The following is a 20,122-nucleotide window of genomic DNA, read 5'->3' as shown; positions in this document are numbered from 1 at the left end:
TCTTTGTACTTCTGTCTATTTACTCTATTTATTTTCCCCAATTTGAACTATAAAATGGTGATTTTCTTGAGTCAAAATAAGAGTACCCCTAAACATTCTTTTAAGAAAAAAAGCACTAAATATAATAGTTTCTGCATGTGTGCTGAGGGATATTTCAGCATTAACTACGGATTGTAACAGATGAAACCTATATACTCAGTTTGGTCACATCTAAAAGCTGCATCATGTTATTTTTTTGTGTTTTCTGTCACATATATATTAGTTTCAGTATTCGATGGAGAGGACCTTTCAAAATCTTTTCTTCATCATTTAATTAACACCAAATGGCTTATAATCTGAGAGATGCAAAGCATATTTTTGCATGGGTGTTTTTATTATCTCTAACCACAGAGCAAGGAAGTGACTTGGGTTGGTGGACACACAAAGGCAATTGTGCCACAGGGATCCTGATTTTTTTGTCCAAAAATTATCCATACCCAATATGGTCATTTTTACATAAAACTGGCCTCCAGAAAGACAATGTCAATCTAATCCCAGAGCTAAAACAGGTACAGTACTCCAAAAGCTGGCAGTGGCACTACAACCTCAGAAAGTATTAGTTCTCAAGTAATAAAACTACATTATAACACCTTGCCTACCGAAGGCAAGAAGGAGAAGAGGAGCAAAAGTAGTGGCAGTCTTTCATGCGACCTACTCAAAATCCTTGCCTAATTTCAAGCAACACTTTTCTTTCTTTTACTGCTTCTGTCGTAGGATGAAAAATTTGTGTTTTTTTTAAAAACAGAGAGCGAGAGAGCTGTGTGTACACTGGTAAAGATCCCAACAACAGATCTCAGGTTTTTGGAACTTATAGTGGGCAGGAAGGTTCTAACTGAGAAGAGGAGACAACAGCACAGCACAAATGCATCCCAAGAAGCGCAGTCCATTGAGATAGATTTCAGAGGCATGAAACTGAAAGTGCTCATGTGTGGACAAAGGCACACAAATCTGCCCACTGGGCAACAACTATAATCTGGATGAATGCCCTACTGTGAAGACAGCCTAAGTTCTTTTTATAAGTTCTTATAAATGAACTCTGATGGGATGGTAAAATGGTGCAGCTTCAAGAGATGATGGGGGCTGCATAAAAGTAGGTCAGGGACTGCCCATCTGTAATAAAAATGACAATACATTTAGAGTTTTGACACTAGGCCTCTTGCCCCAAGAAAACTAATGTGCGTTCAACAGCTGCACAAAGAGAAAACCACAAAGTGAAGCTTGTCCCATTACTAAAGCCATATGCATTCCCTAGCTTGTCACTTTGACAGACAAGAGCTCTATCAGAAAAGAAATTTGCAAGATGGAAATTCACAGGCTGTTAACCCCTATTATTTAAACTTCCTATTTCTATAGAATTAGCACATTTACAGATACAATCTCATACAAGTCCCATTGTATTGTGTTATTTTATGCACTGTGACTTGCTGTTATTTTTATTGATTACAGTTTAGCAATTATTTGTTGTAATTGTTAATAGTAAATTTCTGTTTAATTATTGCTTGCTGATATTTAATTTTATTGTGTACTATTATATTCTAATGGAATACAGAATATTACTTGATTTGATATAAGTTGTTTATTTTAAAGTTATGTTTCTATTATGACATTTCTGCATTGGATCAGATTGTTACAAGGTGTGTGGTCTTTGTTGTGCAAAGTAATATGGAAAGGCGGTATACAATTTAAAAGTGAAATGAACTTCCGAGCAGACGCGCATAGGATCGTGCTATGTGTACATATTTGTCCCTGCTGAACTGTCGCTGTTCTGTGCAGCTCTTCTACTGCACTTTGAGATGTAACAACAACAATAATTATTTTTTAAATGCATGGATTCTAGCGTGTTTGCGCACCGCAACATCTGTTTGAAGGAAGGGAAGGTTAACAGCAGCTGCAAACATATACTTAATTGTTGTTGTTCAGTCGTGTCCGACTCTTCGTGACCCCATGGACCAGAGCACGCCAGGCACGCCTATCCTTCATTGCCTCTCGCAGTTTGGCCAAACTCATGCCAGTCGCTTCGAGAACACTGTCCAACCATCTCATCCTCTGTCGTTCCCTTCTCCTTGTGCCCTCCATCTTTCCCAACATCAGGGTCTTTTCTAGGGAGTCTTCTCTTCTCATGGCCAAAGTACTGGAGCCTCAACTTCAGGATCTGTCCTTCTAGTGAGCACTCAGGGCTGATTTCTTTAAGAATGGATAGGTTTGATCTTCTTGCAGTCCATGGGACTCTCAAGAGTCTCCTCCAGCACCATAATTCAAAAGCATCAATTCTTCGGCGATCAGCCTTCTTTATGGTCCAGCTCTCACTTCCGTAGATTACTACTGTGAGTAAACCTTCCGTAATTACCTGTGAGTAAACCTCCTTGAACCTAATGGAGCTTACTTCGGAGTAAACACATAGAGATGAGCTGTGCAGCGCCACGAAGTTAAAATGCTTAAATAATATAAAGGGTGTATATGTGTGTGTGTGAGAGAGAGAAATCAGCGTTAGCATTTATTCGCTTTAGAAAGGAGAGTGGGCAGGACTGGCAACTCTTTCTCTGCCTTACTTTGCTGTGCGAATTGCTAAGAGAAAAGAGGAGGAGGAAGGTTCTTTTCCTCGCCTCCTAGAGAGAGAGATTACAGCCCAATCCTCTGCAGGTTTACACAAGAGTAACCCCTACAGAGATCTACGTGGGGCTTACTCTCCCCACTAAGCATCCCCACAGTCACGCCTCTTTCATGCTGTCTAAATTCCCTCCGGCTCCCACTACTAACATTCCAATAAGGCACTCTTACTTTCCCCCCACTATCGAAAGGCGGGATGCAACGCCGCTTTGCGGGTAATCATGGCCAAATGAAAAGCGGCTCTCGAGTGTAACCGGAAGTTCTCTGCACGCGTTACTCTACATTTCTATCTCTGCGGTATTGTTTGTCGTTGACGCAGCAGCAAATGCGTACTAGCCATTCTTATTAACTACAATTCCCAGAATGCCCCCCTTTCTTTGGTAATGCGCACGTCGTCGTCGTCCCCCCTCCCCACACCGGGAGAGTGCGAGGCTCAAGAGACTCGGTGCAATTATCAAAATACTCAGGTTGCGAACTGAACGTGCTCTGCCCACGAGAATTAAGAAAAACTAGCCGCTCAGTAATGGGACTCAGTTGAATGTAGCCATCAGGGCTGGCCCGCCCTTGGAGACAAGGTGAGGCAACCAACTCCTACAGCAGATTTGCCTTCCAAGGAATGCACTGCCTGTTGCAGCTACCGTATTTATTTCAATGGGAGAAACAGTAGGAGCCTGTTCACTCAACGTGCAGAAATCGATCGGACTTAAAAGTTCGAATCCACTTGTTTCAAACCTTCGGGACACGGCCCGAGTTACCCGGCCACCCAGTTTTAAATCAAGTTGGGTTTCTTTTGTGCGCTCCTGACCCGCATATGGCGGTTCCGGAAGTGAGGAGCCAAGAATTTCTCGTACCCCTTTGGGCGAAAAGCGCTTTCCGACGCTTCTGAGAGAGAGAGAGAGAGAGACGCATGCCGGGAAAAAGCCGCTGCGCAGCCGCAGTAGCCTTGGCGCGAGGCACGCCAGGAGTACCACGGAAGGGAGCTTCGCGGCGGTGGCGGCGCCGACGGAGGAAGCGGCCGCCTGTCGCTACCTCAGCGGCGCTTAGTCGGCCGCCGGCCGCCTGGGCTCACTCGGGGGGCAGTGTCCTTGCCGCAGCCGCCGGCCATGTACCACAGCAGCACGCAGCGGCGGCGCTGGACCTTCCGCGGCGAAGAGGAGCTGGTCCGGCGCCGGGCCGACGCCAACCGCAAGTTCCGGTGCAAAGCGGTGGCCAATAGGAAGGTAGGGCGCGGGCAGCCCAAACGCCAAGTCGTCCTGCGTGTGATTTGTATTTGTTATTTGTTGTTGTTCAGTCGTTCAGTCGTGTCCGACTCTTCGTGACCCCATGGACCAGAGCACGCCAGGCACGCCTATCCTTCACTGCCTCTCGCAGTTTGGCCAAACTCATGTTAGTAGCTTCGAGAACACTGTCCAACCATCTCATCCTCTGTCCTCCTCTGTTCCTTGTGCCCTCCATCTTTCCCAACATCAGGGTCTTTTCTAGGGAGTTTTCTCTTCTCATGAGGTGGCCAAAGTACTGGAGCCTCAACTTCAGGATCTGCCCTTCTAGTGAGCACTCAGGGCTGATTTCTTTGAGAATGGATAGGTTTGATCTTCTTGCAGTCCATGGGACTCTCAAGAGTCTCCTCCAGCACCATAATTCAAAAGCATCAATTCTACGGCGATCAGCCTTCTTTGTTATTTGTTATTTAATTGACCACAACTCGTAACCTTTGTATGTTGGTGGTGGCGGCGGCTCTGATTAGCACACGACTCACACGGGGGGGGGGGCTATTTGATTTTTATGGGGGGCAATTCGAGGATGAGTTATCAACAGTTAATGACCTTTTAGGCTTCTTCCACTGAATAGTTCACTTTTTGAATAATAAGAATTACCGGTATATGGCACGCGAGGGGGGGGGCAATCAGGATTTGAGAGATGCTTAGGTGGGGCATGGCCCCCCCAAAAAAGGTTGTGAACCACTGGTTTAGAGTTAAGATATTTTTTGTTCTCCCACAAGGTTCAACAGACCGACCCGTTTCTTCTTGAGCCGCATGAAGAGTTGATCATTTGTAAATACTACGAAAAAAGGTTATTGGATTTCTGCTCTGTTTTCAAGCCAGCGATGCCTAGATCTGTGGTGGTGAGTTTCTAACATTCTCTTGGAGAAACAAGTATTTGTTTTTTGGTTTTTAAGCTCTCTTTCTCTATTTTTGTAAAAATATTTATGCTTAACGACACTTTTTAACCAGGCCTTTGGTTGATTTGGTTGACAACCTACCGTATGCCCTTTTAAAATGTGGTTCTTTTTTGAGGGGGGGAGGGGGTGTTATTGGGTTGTTGTTGTTGTTTTATATATATAGTGGTTTTATATTTTGATTTTGTTCTGTGAACCACTTTGAGATCTCCGGGTATAGGGCGGTATATAAAACACACACACACACACACACACACTTCATTCTTCTTCACCCACTCCCCATTTTTTACCTAAACTTTCCCCACCTACTGTGGGGCCATTCCTCCTGCATCTAAAGTCCCTGAACTGTTGTTTGTCACCAAGTAATGTTTAACAGTGTTTATTTACACTAGACAAAGGGAAACACTCCCTCCAGATATTGTTTTATTGTAGTTCCCATCAGCACCAGTCAGCATTGTTGCTGGTCAGGTATGATTGGAGTTGTAGTCCAGTAACATCTGGTGGTGGTGGTTGTTGTTGTTCAGTCATGGTTTTTTTAAATTGTTGTTGTTTAGTCGTTTAGTTGTGTCTGACTCTTTGTGACCCCATGGACCAGAGCACGCCAGGCACGCCTGTCTTCCACTGCCTCCCGCAGTGTGGTCAGACTCACGTTGTTAGCTCCGAGAACACTGTCCAACCATCTCGTCCTCTTTCGTCCCCTTCTCCTTGTGCCCTCCATCTTTCCCAACATCAGGGTCTTTTCCAGGGAGTCTTTTCTTCTCATGAGGTGGCCAAAGTACTGGAGCACTCGGAGCACTCAGGGCTGATTTCCTTAAGAATGGATAGGTTTGATCTTCTTGCAGTCCATGGGACTCTCGAGTCTCCTCCAGCACCATAGTTCAAAAGCATCAATTCTTCGGTGATCAGCCTTCTTTATGGTCCAGCTCTCACTTCCATACATCACTACTGAGAAAACCATAGCTTTAACTATACAGACCTTTGTCAGCAAGGTGATGTCATCTGGAGGACTGCATATTTCTCACCCTTCGTTTATAATGCCCACGATGCCCATGCCTTCATAACTGAGCAATGTCTGTCTGCCTCTAAACACACATATTAAGGGGCAAATATAAGCATTGTAAGGAATTTTCTCACCTGGATCGCCACTGAGATGGTGCGAACGGGGGAAAACTTCCCTCGAGATTTCAATCATGTTTCTGGGGTTGCCTTATATACTTGCTATCCCTGGCCAGACTTGTGTGTTAGATGGAATGCCTGCAAGGGAGGCCCTTAAAAGAAACATGAGGTAGTGGGACCCAGCCTGCATGGGGGCAATGACACCTCCCTTGGAGTCTTGTTCTTGGATTCCTAAGAGTAGGAGAAGCAAGTGCCAGAGCTGATAAGGGGAGCCGGTTGGATTAGCCCTTCCACTGCTGATAGCTGCTCAACCACCCAACGTTTCTGTAATAATATTCAGAGTATTATTGCAAATAGCTGGGAGAAGAATGTAGCAACTGTGCTTGCAAAAGCAACAATTCCACTTTTCATTCCAACTTTGTTCCCATTGCAACAAAGGGAAATGCTGCTATGCTTCTTGCAGCAAAAGCCCAGGAAGGCGGCATTGGAGAGAGGGATAGGGAACAGAAAAGCTGTCTTGTCATCCACTCAATCTCCATCAAAGGAGGCCATGTTTCATTGCTGCCAGGATCCAGTGATGTGCACAAGCAAACCAAGTACCAACCCTGAATATTTGAAGAATGTAGCACATCTGAGGGCACTATGAAAGATGTGGGCGTTATGACACTTGTGGAGACCTTCTCAGGAGTACTCTTCTTTTGAGTTAGAGGGGCTGGAACACTAATGCAAACAAGCTTTTTAGAAGGGAAATTCTAATGACTCTGTTCAAACTTCTCCTAATAGCATCTTGAGTTTTTATAGACATCAGGTAGATTAGCCAGCACACCAATTGGAACTTGCAGTGGCCTTTGTGTCTTCTGCTGCTTATCCCCTGCTTCTGAAGTTGAACTTTCTGCTGCATAAATACACATTAGGTAAACCTATGCATTACTTTGTTTTTCAGTTTACTTGCCCAGCATATCTTGTATTTATTTGATCATGATGTGTTCAATGTGGCAGCACAGAGCAACAGCCATGCTATTGCATGAACTTTCTGATTATAGTTTCCTTTTAGGGATCAGCTTGCATGTACTTCAAGCGTTTTTACCTCAATAACTCAGTGATGGAGTATCATCCTCGGGTTATTATGTAAGTAATGGATACCCTTGTGGTTTAGTTTAATTATTTTCCACAAACAAGAATTCTGTTATGTTGTCTAAGGATAGTGTTGCCTGCACCGTTGTAAACTATGTCTCAGTATTGCAACCACTTAACATTTACAGTTGTCATGTACAGAAAATGTCATGGACAGAAAAAATCCCACGAAAACAAGCTGAATCCTACAAATGGAGTATTTGTTAATCCCAAAAATTTAGTTACTGCATCATATGAAAAAGCAGGGCTGAAATCCACTCTGGGGTGCACTTGCAGAATTTACACAGAAGTAGAGCAGGGGGTGGCACTGTGGTCTAAACCACTGAGCCTCTTGCTGGCCACATGGCCTGGAAAAAAACTATGGACAAATGGCTCCCTTGACCAGTAAAGTAAGATGAACACCGCAACCCCAGAGTCATACGCGACTGGACTTAACTGTCAGGGGACCTTTACCGTTACCTTTTTTTTAAGCAGCAATGTTGTTCTCCTAGTTTATTATCATCTAAATGGTAGTAAACAGTTTCCCCAAATTGAATTTATCAAATGGGGTGGGTTTTTATTTTTTATAGTTTAGGTAAACGAATCAGGGCAAAAACAGTCTCACTTTTTTCATGCTAAAACTTGCACTGAGAAGCGGTTAAGTGCCTTTCTTCTGACATCACACATAGCTTTATTTTGGGACATTTGACCACATTTTCCCCAAAGCTTTCTATGCCATTCTTTTTAAAAAAAGAATTAATGTATTGGGTTGGGATAAAAACCATGGGCTTTTCCAGCAATAAGTAATATGGGGAAGCAAACTAAAGTTCTCTTCTGATAGAACCCACATGGTTTTGTTTGAGACATTCTATTACCCCAGTATACAATGCAGGTCAGCTTGAGGTAAAATAACTGCCCCATAAAACTGTCTCTGTCCACTTTTTTTTCTTTTGATATTTGCTGATAGTTCTAAAAGTTTTCTAAGGATTTGCGGCTGGATTTTATATTAGAGGGAGCTTTCTCTTGTGTCCTAGTATTTAGGCTAGGCTGTTCAAAATACAGTACCTGTAGTACCTCAGGTTACATACTCCGCTAACCCAGAAATAATGCTTCAAGTTAAGAACTTTGCTTCAGGGTAAGAACAGAAATCATGCTCTGGCGGCGCAGCGACAGGTCCCATTAGCTAAAGTGGTGCTTCAGGTTAAGAACAGTTTCAGGTTAAGAATGGACCTCCGGAACGAATTAAGTACGTAACCAGAGGTACCACTGTACTTCCTATCTTCATATATAATGGTGTTCCTTAGAACCAAATATGTTTGCTGTTTGTTTTTAAGGTTAACATGTGCGTTTTTGGCGTGTAAAGTCGACGAATTTAACGTGTCCAGTACACAGTTTGTGGGCAACCTTCGTGAAAGTGCAGTAGGACAGGAAAAGGCCCTGGAACAGATCTTGGAATATGAGCTGCTACTTATACAGCAACTGAACTTCCACCTCATAGTGCATAACCCTTACAGACCATTTGAAGGCTTCTTGATTGATCTAAAGGTAATCATTTTTGTTGCTTAACAAATGTACCTTAGATGGCAGTAACTATTGTAAAATGTTGAAGTGTTAATAGTACTGAGCACCATGCCAGAGCTGATTAGTTCTTAAATATCACAGCATGCCTGTTTGATCCTAAAATACTTTAGCTCATAAGAATGAACTCAGCAATTCTGCATATTTTCTAGACTCGTTACCCGTTGCTTGAGAATCCTGAGACACTGAGGAAGACTGCTGATGACTTTCTCAATCGGGTTGCTTTAACAGATGCCTGCCTTCTTTATACACCGTCTCAGATTGCTCTCACTGCCATCTTGTCCAGCGCATCGAGGGCAGGAATTAATATGGAAAGGTAGATAATATTCCAAACATTGGACATAGAAATTAAGTTAGTAGGTTTTTGTGCTAACACTGTACATCCTTCCAAAGCTGTATCTGTGGTGTTGTTAAGACTTTGCGTCAACATGGATTAAGAGTTTATTATTCAAGAATTGTTCACACAGATTCAAACACCGGTGGCCAACCTGATCAGCTGCTTAACCTGTAAATGTGTGGCGGAGCGAAGAAAAATTGCATATTGAATCCTACCATTTCACTATTTAAATTACTATGTTGGGTTCCCCCCCCCCCCAAGCAATAAAGGTTGTATCAACTAAATCACTGTGTGGAATGATGCATTGCGGGGGGTTGGACTAGATGGTCCTTGGGGTCCCTTCCAACTCTATGATTCTATGTATGTGAGTATAGTGAAACTTCTCTTGTCTCTCCCCGCCCCCTGGTGCACCCACAAACCTGCTCTGGGGGTTCCCCCAACTCTCTCGCACAGAGAGGGTAGTGCAGGGTGGGGGGTGAGGGAACCTTCCCTGTCAATTGTGGAAGTCATTATCTATGCACAATGATTTAGTTACATACAACCCTAAATCTTTTGTTCCTTCAACTTGTCATATGTCAGCTGCCTATAAAATGATTACTTTTACAGCTTTTAAAAACATCTGTCTTACACTATCAAAAGCAGCTCATGTTTCCAGACTACTACTTCATGTTAGAATACCATTGTTTTGCTTTTGGAAGGTTATCTTTGATTCCTGGAGGGGTGTGGGTTTTTTTGAGAATGAAATTGCTGTAGAGAATTCTAATCATCTTTAATTTAACTTTAGAATTTTTGACATGGGCTTTGTATTGTTACTCTTTATAATGTGTGCTAAGTTTTTTTTTAAATATATTTTTGAAAAATTCAGCTAAATGTTATTCTCTTTATGGGGTGTATGTTAATGTGAGTGTTCTTCATAGCCGTTCACTTTTCTCTGCATCCAAACAGTGGTACTGAGATCTAATTTTCACAATCTTTTGACAGTTACTTGTCAGAATGCTTAATGCTGAAAGAGAACAAAGCTTCCCTCTCCCAGTTACTGGATGGGATGAAATGTAAGTAAAGATGCTGAGAATGAAGTAGTATACACATATTTATTTTAAAGTATGCTTTAAAAGAAGGGAAGAGGCTTGCAAAAGCCTTTATCCTTTTTTTAACTTTTCTGAATGATAATTAGGACACATATTTAAACTTGTATCCAACTGTTAATAAAAAGGAACTTAAGTGGGCATTCTTGTCCCTTCTACTCCCCCAGAAATGGTATAAAGTGACAGGAGAAAAGAAATATGGCTTAGTTCAGGGATGTGAACTAGTGACTCTATGTTGCTGGAATATGAGACTCATTATCCCTGAACAGTGACCATGCTGATTGGGGCTAAATGTGAATTGGAGTCCAAAAAAACACGGAGAGCCATTGTCCATTCTTTTCTTAGCACAATTGTATCCCCACTGCTTGTAAAACACTCTTTAACTTCAAAGGAGGTTGCTGTAACCACCAATCAGCTGACTGTTGTGTTACAGCAACATCCTTTGAAGACTCATTCCCATTGCCAGTCAGCAATCTTCACTGTTTCATCCCTCTCCCTTGAGCTTCTAAAATTTGCTCTAGGTGGTTTGGGGATTCTCTGGAACAACTTGAGTGCTGGCGCAGGAATGGGAGAATGTGCAAAAAATTGTCTCCATCCACATTCCATTTATGGAAGCCCCTCTGGATTAAAGAGCCTGTCGTGAATGGAGATAGTGATGGATGCAACTCAATGTCTTCTAGGTCAAGTGAGACCAGAATTTTCAGCAAAGCAAGGGGAATGTTTCAAATGAAGAACAAAACTTGATAGCTGTCTTTAGCATAAGCAAGTAAAAGTGGTTATTTGATAACTTCTTCTGCCTTTAACGGTGTTCATAGCCTCCAACCTGTAGGCCAGGGCACATAAAAATGTGTATTCAGTCTTTCAGTAGACTGGTGCTTGCAAGACTGTCCTTGATACGCTTTTATGCTTGCATCAAAGACAACACAGCCTTCAGTTGATCTGTATTTTGAAGGCTTGATATGCAAAATGTGCCTGCGTCTGAAGGTTTCCCTGGGACAGTAGTGCTAACTCTGCATTATCCATTAGCCTCCAGGAAATAATAATAAAAAAACATAATGTGAACAACTAGTTTAGTAGAGTTCTTTACTTCACACTTTTGCTGTGTCTCGACATTCCTTAGCATAAATCCTCTAATATAAGATGACAGCTAAGAGTCTTACAAATGTAATCTTAGCTTCTGTAAAGGGGGAAAGAGTGTTATGTGGCAAATTTAAGCTAAAACTTTGCCTGTGGAACTTTTCAAAGAAATCTGGAGCACATCTCAATTGCTTATAACAGTTGTTCTACAAGAGGACTTGCTTTTCATAGAAAATCTGCAAAGTATTATGCGCTATAGTCTGGCTTCTTGAGAGCTGGGTGTACTTTTTGTTAGAATGCCCCCTCCCCAGACACACCTTTGCATAATTAATCCTGTGTGTTGATGGCTACAACTGGTCAAAATATAGTATAGCTTGGCTAAAGTGTTCCTCAGCTTCATGTACAACTTGAGACAGGCACACAACATTCCCTGTTGTGCTGTAACCTTACATACACACACAAAGCTTTATAGACAGGTCTGTAGAATCAAAACTGGTTGGAATGTGCCATATCTAATCAATTGGTTTTGAGTGTGAAGATGAGAGTGTGATTAGGCTACCTATATCACTAGAATTCTTTTTGATCTACTTTTGATAATGTACATATCTTATTGGGGTTGAGATGAATTGGTATATAGCACACTTAATTAAAGCATTTTGAAAGTGTTTTATTGCTCCTTTGTAGGCATGAAAAATCTGGTAAAGAAATATGAGCTACCGCATCCAGAAGGAGTTGCTCTTCTAAAGCAGAAGTTAGAGAAATGTCACAGCCCAGAACTTGCTCTTAATACGAATGTGTAAGTAACAATTTAAAGCTACATTGTACCTCACTGTTAGCTTTCCTAAAAATGATTATGACAACATATATTGTATGAGGACCAATAAGTTAATTTTGAAAAGTTTGATTACCAGGAAATGCTGTGCAAATGTTACGATATAATCTTACTTTATCAGAGATTTGAAGCCAGGGTCTGTTCCAGTTATTGGTCAGTAATTTCTTCTCAGACAAGTATTGACTTGGATTCAAAGAAATGTGGGTGGAAGGGGGGGGGGGGAGTAGCAATTATAAAAAATATAATGCTGTTCCACAAGCTCTTTGGGAAGATAGTAGACGACTTCTTGCAATGTATTGGGGGCTGGATTGCAGTATAGTAGACTGCAAATAGCATATAAATTCCAGTTGAACAAAGCATTGGAAGTGCTTGTGCAAAGTCTTACATAAATAGAACTTCACTGGATTTGGAGTTATTCATGCAGCACTCTTGCACTGGATCTAAAGTTCAGTTGTATTCACTGTGTTTATTTTCCATAACGTAAGCTTTAACATAACTGTCACGAATGTGGCACACTGAACATTTTTCATCTGACCTCACCATTTAGAACTTATTCTACAGCATATGGATATATATGAAACAACTGAAGATAATCCATTTAAGAAGCTGTAAGACTTGGTTCTGTAAAATCAATAGCTCCAAGGAGCCTCAAGTGCTGAATAGTCAGTTCACTTCAAATACCAATAAAAGGTTTCAATCATTTATTAGATGTCATACCAATTTCTCCAATATAAAGTATGAAGTTGAAAAAAAAGGATCTCCTTATTGGAACTGGAACATACTATCTAATATTAGTATTATGGGGTTGGTTTTAGAAAGAAGAGAAAAGGTTATGAAGATGAAGACTACGTAACAAAGAAACCCAAAATGGAGGAGGTTAGTAGATTTGTGTACTTTTGAGTAACTAGCTAAATCTGCATGTTTGAGAACATAAAAGTGTTTTCTGCTCAGACTGTTCTATATGCAAATTTATGAACAATTTTCACAACATGCATCTTCTTGGAAATCTGCCGCCTTAGAAATAGATAATGCCAATTAACAGGGAGCACACGTTACTCTATTTTAAAATTATTATGATAATCTAACCAATTAATTGGCAGAATCTTCTAGACCTACTTTTATTCCCCTTATCCACAGTTGGCCAAATCCAGTTACCTGCTTTGCTGGTTGCAGAAGTTCATAGGAACCGGAGTAAAGATTGTATCACTGGCAGAGTTGATAAGTAGCCTTGGTGGTTTGTCGGTACTACTGTACTTCCTTGACTGCAACACAGCACTGTACTGATAGTGCTGTTTAAGACTTAGGATCTTGTAAGACTTATTTGGTTCATGGGCACAATAAAGGGTGATGCAGAAATGTTTCACTAACCTTCTCTGTCAAATGCACTGATCAAGGTTTAGCTTAATTTGTGGAAGTCACTGCTTGCACTATAGCAGACAGTACGTTTACATAGGATTGGGCTGGTTTTTTTTTTAAAAAAGTACCTAATTTATTATCTGCTGTTCATACAACAGACAGCTGAATGTTTCAGGAGTCACCAGATAACACTAAACTGGGTTGATACTTTCTTCTAAACATTGTTTATATTTGTTTTCTGCCTTACATCAAACATGACCTTAATCCTCAATAAGGGCAAGCATAGAAGCTGAGATTGTATACTTGTAATTTTGCAGTTGTAAATTTCCCTGTCAGCCATACTTGATTCATAGAAGATGTGCAAAAAAACAAAAACAAAACCCACCCTAACAAGTTGAAGGATTGGATTTCCTTTTCTTTCGTTTAGGATGAATGGACAGATGATGATTTCATAGACTGACTGGATGTCTCCACAGATGAAATCCTGAATACTTAAATGGAACTTTAATGCCTAAGAACATGTTGCACATTCCACTACTGCAGTGAAAAAGATATATTACTAATGTAAATAAACCAGTTATTTTACAGTGTGGGTGGAATATTTGAAATTACTTAAATGGTATTGCTACAAACTGTCACTGTTCTTTTGGATTTTAATTGGCTGTAACCTGTTTTCTGGTAGCATGTTTTGTATACCAACTAAAAGCTTAAAAGCAATGTCAAAATATCTAAAATTTAAGCACCACATATCCATAGGTATTACTTGAGATACATTGGAATTTTTTGAAATGCACTAGTTTCTGATATTTGTGGTGATGAGGAAGACAGACTTTCAGGTGGCAATAGTTCATCCATGTCCCTGTTGAAGGTACTACTGGCTTAATCCTTTGGGCTCAGCCTTTGGCAGAAAAGAACATCTGGGGAGAGTAGAGTACTTGCTTCATGGGTTCCTCCTGCTAGTGCTGTTTTCGCATTGTATGCAACAGGCTTAACCCCTGAAGGGGTTTGGTTTGCTGGCAGGGTGTGTCAGGTTGGGGGATTTTATTCTAGCCTCTTCCTTTTGACACAAAAAAAGAACTTTATTGTTCATACTTACGAGCACTGAGACTTGATCAGAACTGATTAAACAAAAAAATAGGAAAATGCAGGCAAGACAAATAATTTTTTTATCACCTAGAGGCACTGTATTTTTCTTCTTAGGAAATATCCAAATATTGAATCACTAGGCAGAAAAAGCAGCCAGATGTATGCTATAAAACTGTTTAATAATGCATGCATGCCTAATACAATGATCAATAAATTTATTGAGTTCAAATTATTTACTGTTGTAAACATTTTTTTAAAAGCATCATGATTTATCTGGATATACAGTCCTTGATGGAAAATTATTCAAAACAATGTGGCACATTAAAAAAAAAGCTGACAAAATCCAGTCTGCATATTCTTTCAGCACAACTCTAAACAAGAGAAATAGAATGGTATAAAAAGTGTACAGCAAAGATTTCCTATCAAACTCTGGAAGCTGTAAATACAAATTAAAGTGGTTGAACAGTCCTAATATAGTTGTAACCAATCAAATTACAGTAAGACGTGTGTTTTATCCAGTTATACTTTGCTGTCAAAACATTTCCTTGGCAGTTGACTCTAATTTAATCCAAAACACAGCAAGACTTTGGCAATTGGAGGTGTTGAAATAACTTTAAAGTTCAAAGAGACAGTCACAGTATTTTCTTTGTGGAAGGTGATCTGTACACCAAGGCTCAGAGGTTGTGAAAATTGGTTCCAAGTGGAAGAAAGTGCAAGTGTCCTGCACACATAGCTTAAAGCTGCTGTTATGGTCAGTCACCAACAGGTTCTTTGTTTTGTTTTGTTTTTTGCATAGTTCACACATCACTGGAAATGTGAAATGTGTGTGCTATTTTTGGCAAGAGCAAAAAAAGGAAGTGATATTGGTGAAAGTTGTCATGTTGGACATGCTGGAACATGCAGAAAGCTGCTACCTGATGCTGTTAGACACTGAATACTGATTTTGCTTTTGTTGAAGAAGTTCTGTAATTGCCAGCAGCTTCTTTAGCACATGCTGTTTTAAAAAGGGAGATAATTAGCTGAGCAACAAAGTTTTTCTGTATGATTTAAAATAACTACTTGTTTCTGATTGGTTCATAGCTTTTCTTGAAATGTAAACTTAGTTTATTCCCGCCCCCCCTCCTTAGGATTTCCTTTCCATAGACACAATTTATAAGTCCTGTAGCCCAGCTGAATAGCTAAATATGTTAATAGTTCTAGTTACTGAATAGTAAAAAGTTAATTTTACCATGCTGGAATTGGATCTGGAATTTAAGCTTTTAATGAATCCAAGGAAAACAAGTTACTGTTTGCTATTATGTAAACATTTAAATAAGTAGGTCAGGCAACATAACCTATGCAGAAATCATAATTGGAATAACTGCACTCAAAATGACCACCACCGCAAATACTTTTCTACTAGACTGTTTCAAAGTAGCTCCTTCATGTCTATCACTTTGATTGCATCCTTAACATACATTCACACTTTGTGCATTCAACTGCAGCCCTATATTTTAGTGTTTATAGGTCCTCAGGGCCCTCTAGATCATGTTGGAATCCGTGAGCCCCAGTCTGCATGGCCAATAGTCAGAAAGGATAGGAGCTATAATCCAACAGCACAGGTAGAGCTGCAGGTTAAGCCAACACTGCTGTAACTATAGGGAAACACCCTCTTTCTATAACAGCTCTTACCTGCATTGCCCCTCGCTCATTACTGAGTGTTCGAAGCTCATCTGAATGTGCCACACAAATTTCATGGAGGGCTGCTAGATCACGTGACAAGTCAGTTCTAGAGGGCTCTGTAGTGTCTGGAAGTTCAGGTACATTCTAGAACAATGATAACAATGTTTAGAACCACCTTTCATAAAACAGTACCATGGTAGCTGAAGAAAACTTACACTGTTTACCACTCAGAGAAGGAGTGCAGCCACTACTACTCTGTCTGCTTGCAGGGAATATAACACCTAAAGAGCAATGGGAATGCTTGTTTTGAATACACAAGTAGTCCATAGGTGAAAATTAAACTGAACTTCGTAAGCCCTGCATGATGCGCTGATGATTATGACCTGACATCTTTGTGGCCCCACCCACCTGTCAGCTTTGGCTTGCAAGGGTTAGAGGAGTATGTATGCAATTTCTAGTAAAGCAGAGGTATGGCTTCTTAAGCATAGAGAGAAGTGAGGCCCAGCTATGCTTACCTAAATAAATGAACTAGTTTTTGGTTAGTTGTTATAGCTCAGTGGCAAGGATGAGCAACATCCAGGCTTGGTTGGACTACAGTTTCTATCAACCCCAGTCAGCATGGCTAATGAGCACGGTTGAAGGGAGCTGCAGCCAAGTAACATTTTGGTGGGTTACAGGTACTCCAGACGTTTCTCCTTGACAAACACTGGAGAAAGGAGTGGGGCCATACCTCTTTTCTCTGCTCTGAGATCTTTGGGCAGGCCATTCTCTCAGCCCTGCCACCATCATAGGCATGCTTGGTGAGGACATGGGAAGCCCTTCTCAGTTGCTGCTCCTAGACTTTGGAACTCCCTTCCTAGACAGATACATACTGGCTCCTTCCACCAGCAGGAGCAGGTGAAGACTGTTTTATCTCGACAGGCCTTTCTTTGGGAATTGTCTGTTTCTTAAGGAAAGAGCTTTTAAATAGTGTTGGGCTAATTATCTGTATTTTAATAGATTTGTTTTTTATATTGTTTCAATTTTATTAGAGTTTAATTATTTTTTACATTGATTTTTTTTTATATGTTTTTAGGATTTTGCATTTGATCTGTCTTATTTGTGGAAGCCACCTTGAATCCCGGTCCAGAAATGGTTGAGATATGGTTCCCAAAGCCCTCTTTTTAACAGGGCCCTCCCCCTGTATTTTCGGAAACAGATACTTGGCAGTCTCTATATTTACAAAATTAAGAAAGAAGTGTTCTTACCCCAAGTTCATCTAAAAACATGATCATCTGGTGTTTGTTACTCTTGATAAAAGGATTTACACCTTCCATATATGGCTCCTAAAATAAAACCACAAAATTTGTATCACTTTAATCCTCCATGTGATGGCTTCTGAATTATTCTTAATGTATTTTACACCACTTTCCACAATGCTCAAGTGCTAAAACACAAATATAATTTAAACACCATTGAAAACCACAATAAAAAGCATCACATAAGATAAAGCTGCTACAGAAAATTTAAATCCTTTTAAAGATCTGACAGCAGGATGTTTTACAGCTTTTATAAACTAATGACAATGTTGATATTTTCCTAACCCTGGGATAGCCAGCATGGAGTGCCCTGCAGATCACTGACCATGTTGGCTGAGGGTGGTGGAAGTTACAGTCCAATAGTATATGGAGAAAACCACACTGGCTATCCCAGTCCTAACCTTTTTTAGGAGAAGGTTCCAAAGTTTTGAGATGATAGCAGAAAGGAACCTAACCCTGGCATCACCTTAAAAATCTGTCCTGGAGGAAAGGCAGACAGAAAAGCCAGTCTGCCCCTACTGGTGAGTCGTTTCAATTGAGAAATGGCCCTTAAGGTAGAAAGACTTGAGGCTGTGCAAGGCCTTCAAGGTTAAAAATCAGGATTTTAAATTGGGCATGGAAGCAAACTGGCAATTAGTTTATTTCTATTTGTAACTGTATTTGCACCAGCTGCACTATGTGACTGCTGACCAAGGCAAGGTTTGACATTTTGCACCTATTTCCATGTCATCTTCAAGTAAAGTCCATTGAAGAGCATATTCCAACAGTAAAGCCTGGATGTTACTACTGAACTATTGTACAATTGTCACCATAACATATTATTTCCATAATCTCCTCGATGGCTGTGGCTTTTCTCTGACCAGTCAGGATGAAGAAGAGCAACCACATACAGAAAGAACAAAAACTGATATTTAAACGAACTGTGGTAGCCTCTCTCAAACACCTTGCTAGGACTGGAGATAACTTGAGTTTTAAATGCTCTTTCCAAATGCTGCTGTGTGTGCCAACAATATTATGTACTATATACAATGCTGACTCTACTGTCCTATTGTATTGAAAGGGAACCTATTCTATGTGAACAAATGAAGCTCTCCCATACAAAGTTAGTCAATGGTTTACTTAGTCCAGTCCTGTTAACTCCAACTAACAGTGACTCTATAGGGTCTCAAGCAGTCTCTTTCCTGCCTAGCTACCAAAGATCCTTTTCAGTGGTAATGCCAAGGAGTGAATTTAGGATCTCTTGTGTGCATTCTGTTATAGAGCTATGGCCCCTCCTGTCATTCCAGACTCATACTGACTTGTACAGGCAGAGGGGGTTATGATTACACACGTTCTTTCACTGAGAGAAAAGAACATGTGGGGGGGGATTAACTTCTAAGATTTATATTTACCTTAGCTCCAAACTCAACTAAATTTGCCAAATTCTGCACAGACTTGGCGACCAGCGTCAGTGTTCTTGCAGCAGTGGGAGAAGGAGAATCTGAGATAAACAATTTGAAAATTACAATTGATGCCAACTGAGATTATAGTCTAGTACAGCAGTTGATAACAAGACTCACTGGCAGGACAATGAAGTGCAAAATACACTGGTGAGCAGCTAAAGCACTTCCTCTCTCCCTCCTAAGGCCAATTCACGCTCCTCACCACAACCTCAAGTGATGCACTCACAGCTGATTAAGCACAGTCCCCAAATCAGAGCAGTTCCTCTTTTAAGAAAGACAAAGAAAGATAATAGGGAGCATTATTCCCCAAGCTTGAGGGGGTTTAGATGAAGAGGGAGGGGTACCATTCTGCCCAACCCTGCCCAGATCTGTTAGTCTCCACCAGTGGGGGAGCAGCAGGAAATTAGAAGTTCAAGTTGCTGTAAACAAGGGACTCAGGAAGGTTCAAAGTAGTGGTTTAAAGCTGATAGCTGATGGTTCATATCCAACCCACCACAAAATATTTAATACAAGCCCATTATCTTTTCCCAGGCTTCCAATGGTTAGAGTCATGCCACATTAGCAGTGCTTCTTTCTATACCAGAAGTGGGCAACCTGTGGCTTGGATGCAATTCTCTGTCAGTACAGCCCTCTTTATCTTCTTGCTGCTATTGGGGGAAAGAATGGTTGTCAGGCACAGGGTGGACCGCTGGAACTCCTCAGTAGGTCTGTACCTTCTGGTTTGGTCTCACATGTGGCCTGTCTGCCATTTTTTCCTTCAGTGGCAGCAGGAAGGAATATGTTCAACGAAGAGAGGAAGGCAGCAGTGGAGCAGGCAAGCAAGGGAAGTGTGTGTGTGTGTGTGTGTGTGTGTGTGTGCAGGAAAGGTAATGAATGGATGATGGTTGAATGAAGGGAGTTAGTAGGGGTATCAAAGGAAATCTAGGAGGCAAGCTGGCTGGGGGAAGCCGTTTCTGCCTGTGTGAATGTGCATCTTTGTCCACTTTGGGCTTTGATGGCCCACCACCATTATGTAGCCCTAAACCCTTTTCCTCTGCAGCCCTCAACCTCAAAAAGGCTACCCATCCCAGTTCTGTACTAAGCAGTGTACTCTCTGCAGTGTATAAAGAACTAAATACAGACAACTTGCTATCTTAACATTACAGATGGTTTTATCAGTATCTAAAGCACTTACCTGAGATGATATTAAACATCCTTGGATTCAGAATGGCAGGGCAGATCAGCCGAAGGAAAACAAAACCACTGAAAGAGGGAAGCAAGACTTGATACTTGATCACAAATATCACTAAAATGTTTTTGAAAATACTGCTAAGGATAC

General features: G+C 41.0%; 2 protein-coding genes across 5 annotated transcripts in view; one reads left to right on the top strand and one right to left on the bottom strand.

The window, feature by feature from the left end:
- Positions 1 to 3,659: 3,659 nt before the first annotated feature.
- CCNH (cyclin H) lies at positions 3,660 to 14,634 on the top strand. 3 transcript variants are annotated; one of them, XM_033164415.1, is made up of 9 exons: positions 3,660 to 3,866; positions 4,646 to 4,768; positions 6,993 to 7,066; positions 8,386 to 8,596; positions 8,782 to 8,945; positions 9,948 to 10,018; positions 11,813 to 11,924; positions 12,776 to 12,836; positions 13,098 to 13,304. In XM_033164415.1, the coding sequence occupies exons 1-9, from the start codon at positions 3,750 to 3,752 to the stop codon at positions 13,242 to 13,244; spliced, it is 1,080 nt and encodes a 359-aa protein (XP_033020306.1). In that variant the 5' UTR covers positions 3,660 to 3,749; the 3' UTR covers positions 13,245 to 13,304. The 3 variants fall into 3 exon arrangements, with proteins under 3 accessions (XP_033020306.1, XP_033020307.1, XP_033020308.1); XM_033164416.1 differs by lacking the exon at positions 13,098 to 13,304 and adding an exon at positions 13,744 to 14,634 and having other exon boundaries at positions 3,668 to 3,866; XM_033164417.1 differs by lacking the exon at positions 3,660 to 3,866 and having other exon boundaries at positions 4,661 to 4,768; positions 6,982 to 7,066; positions 13,098 to 13,302.
- RASA1 (RAS p21 protein activator 1) overlaps positions 14,563 to 20,122 on the bottom strand; it is a 50,732-nt gene continuing 45,172 nt past the window's right edge. The window contains exons 21-25 of one of the 2 annotated variants that reach the window (XM_033164413.1): positions 19,979 to 20,046; positions 18,754 to 18,842; positions 17,312 to 17,389; positions 16,074 to 16,208; positions 14,563 to 15,396 (exon numbers count right to left, since the gene is read on the bottom strand). In XM_033164413.1, coding sequence (XP_033020304.1) covers positions 15,313 to 15,396; positions 16,074 to 16,208; positions 17,312 to 17,389; positions 18,754 to 18,842; positions 19,979 to 20,046 — 454 coding nt within the window. In that variant the 3' untranslated portion in view covers positions 14,563 to 15,312. The remainder of the gene's footprint in view (positions 15,397 to 16,073; positions 16,209 to 17,311; positions 17,390 to 18,753; positions 18,843 to 19,978; positions 20,047 to 20,122) is intronic. The other variant, XM_033164414.1, reaches the window with a different exon arrangement.

This window comes from Lacerta agilis, chromosome 11 (assembly GCF_009819535.1).
Source record: "Lacerta agilis isolate rLacAgi1 chromosome 11, rLacAgi1.pri, whole genome shotgun sequence".
NCBI lineage: Eukaryota > Metazoa > Chordata > Lepidosauria > Squamata > Lacertidae > Lacerta > Lacerta agilis.
The sequence above is the reverse complement of the archived record's forward strand: the minus strand, read 5'-3'. Positions and strand labels throughout refer to the sequence as shown.

Excerpts from the sequence above, each read along its gene's own strand:
- CCNH (XM_033164415.1), top strand. The coding sequence starts at position 3,750 with ATGTACCACAGCAGCACGCAGCGGCGGCGCTGGACCTTCCGCGGCGAA. Across the intron at positions 4,769-6,992 it reads CGATGCCTAGATCTGTGGTG|GGATCAGCTTGCATGTACTT; the intron begins GTGAGTTTCTAA and ends GTTTCCTTTTAG. Across the intron at positions 10,019-11,812 it reads GTTACTGGATGGGATGAAAT|GCATGAAAAATCTGGTAAAG; the intron begins GTAAGTAAAGAT and ends GCTCCTTTGTAG.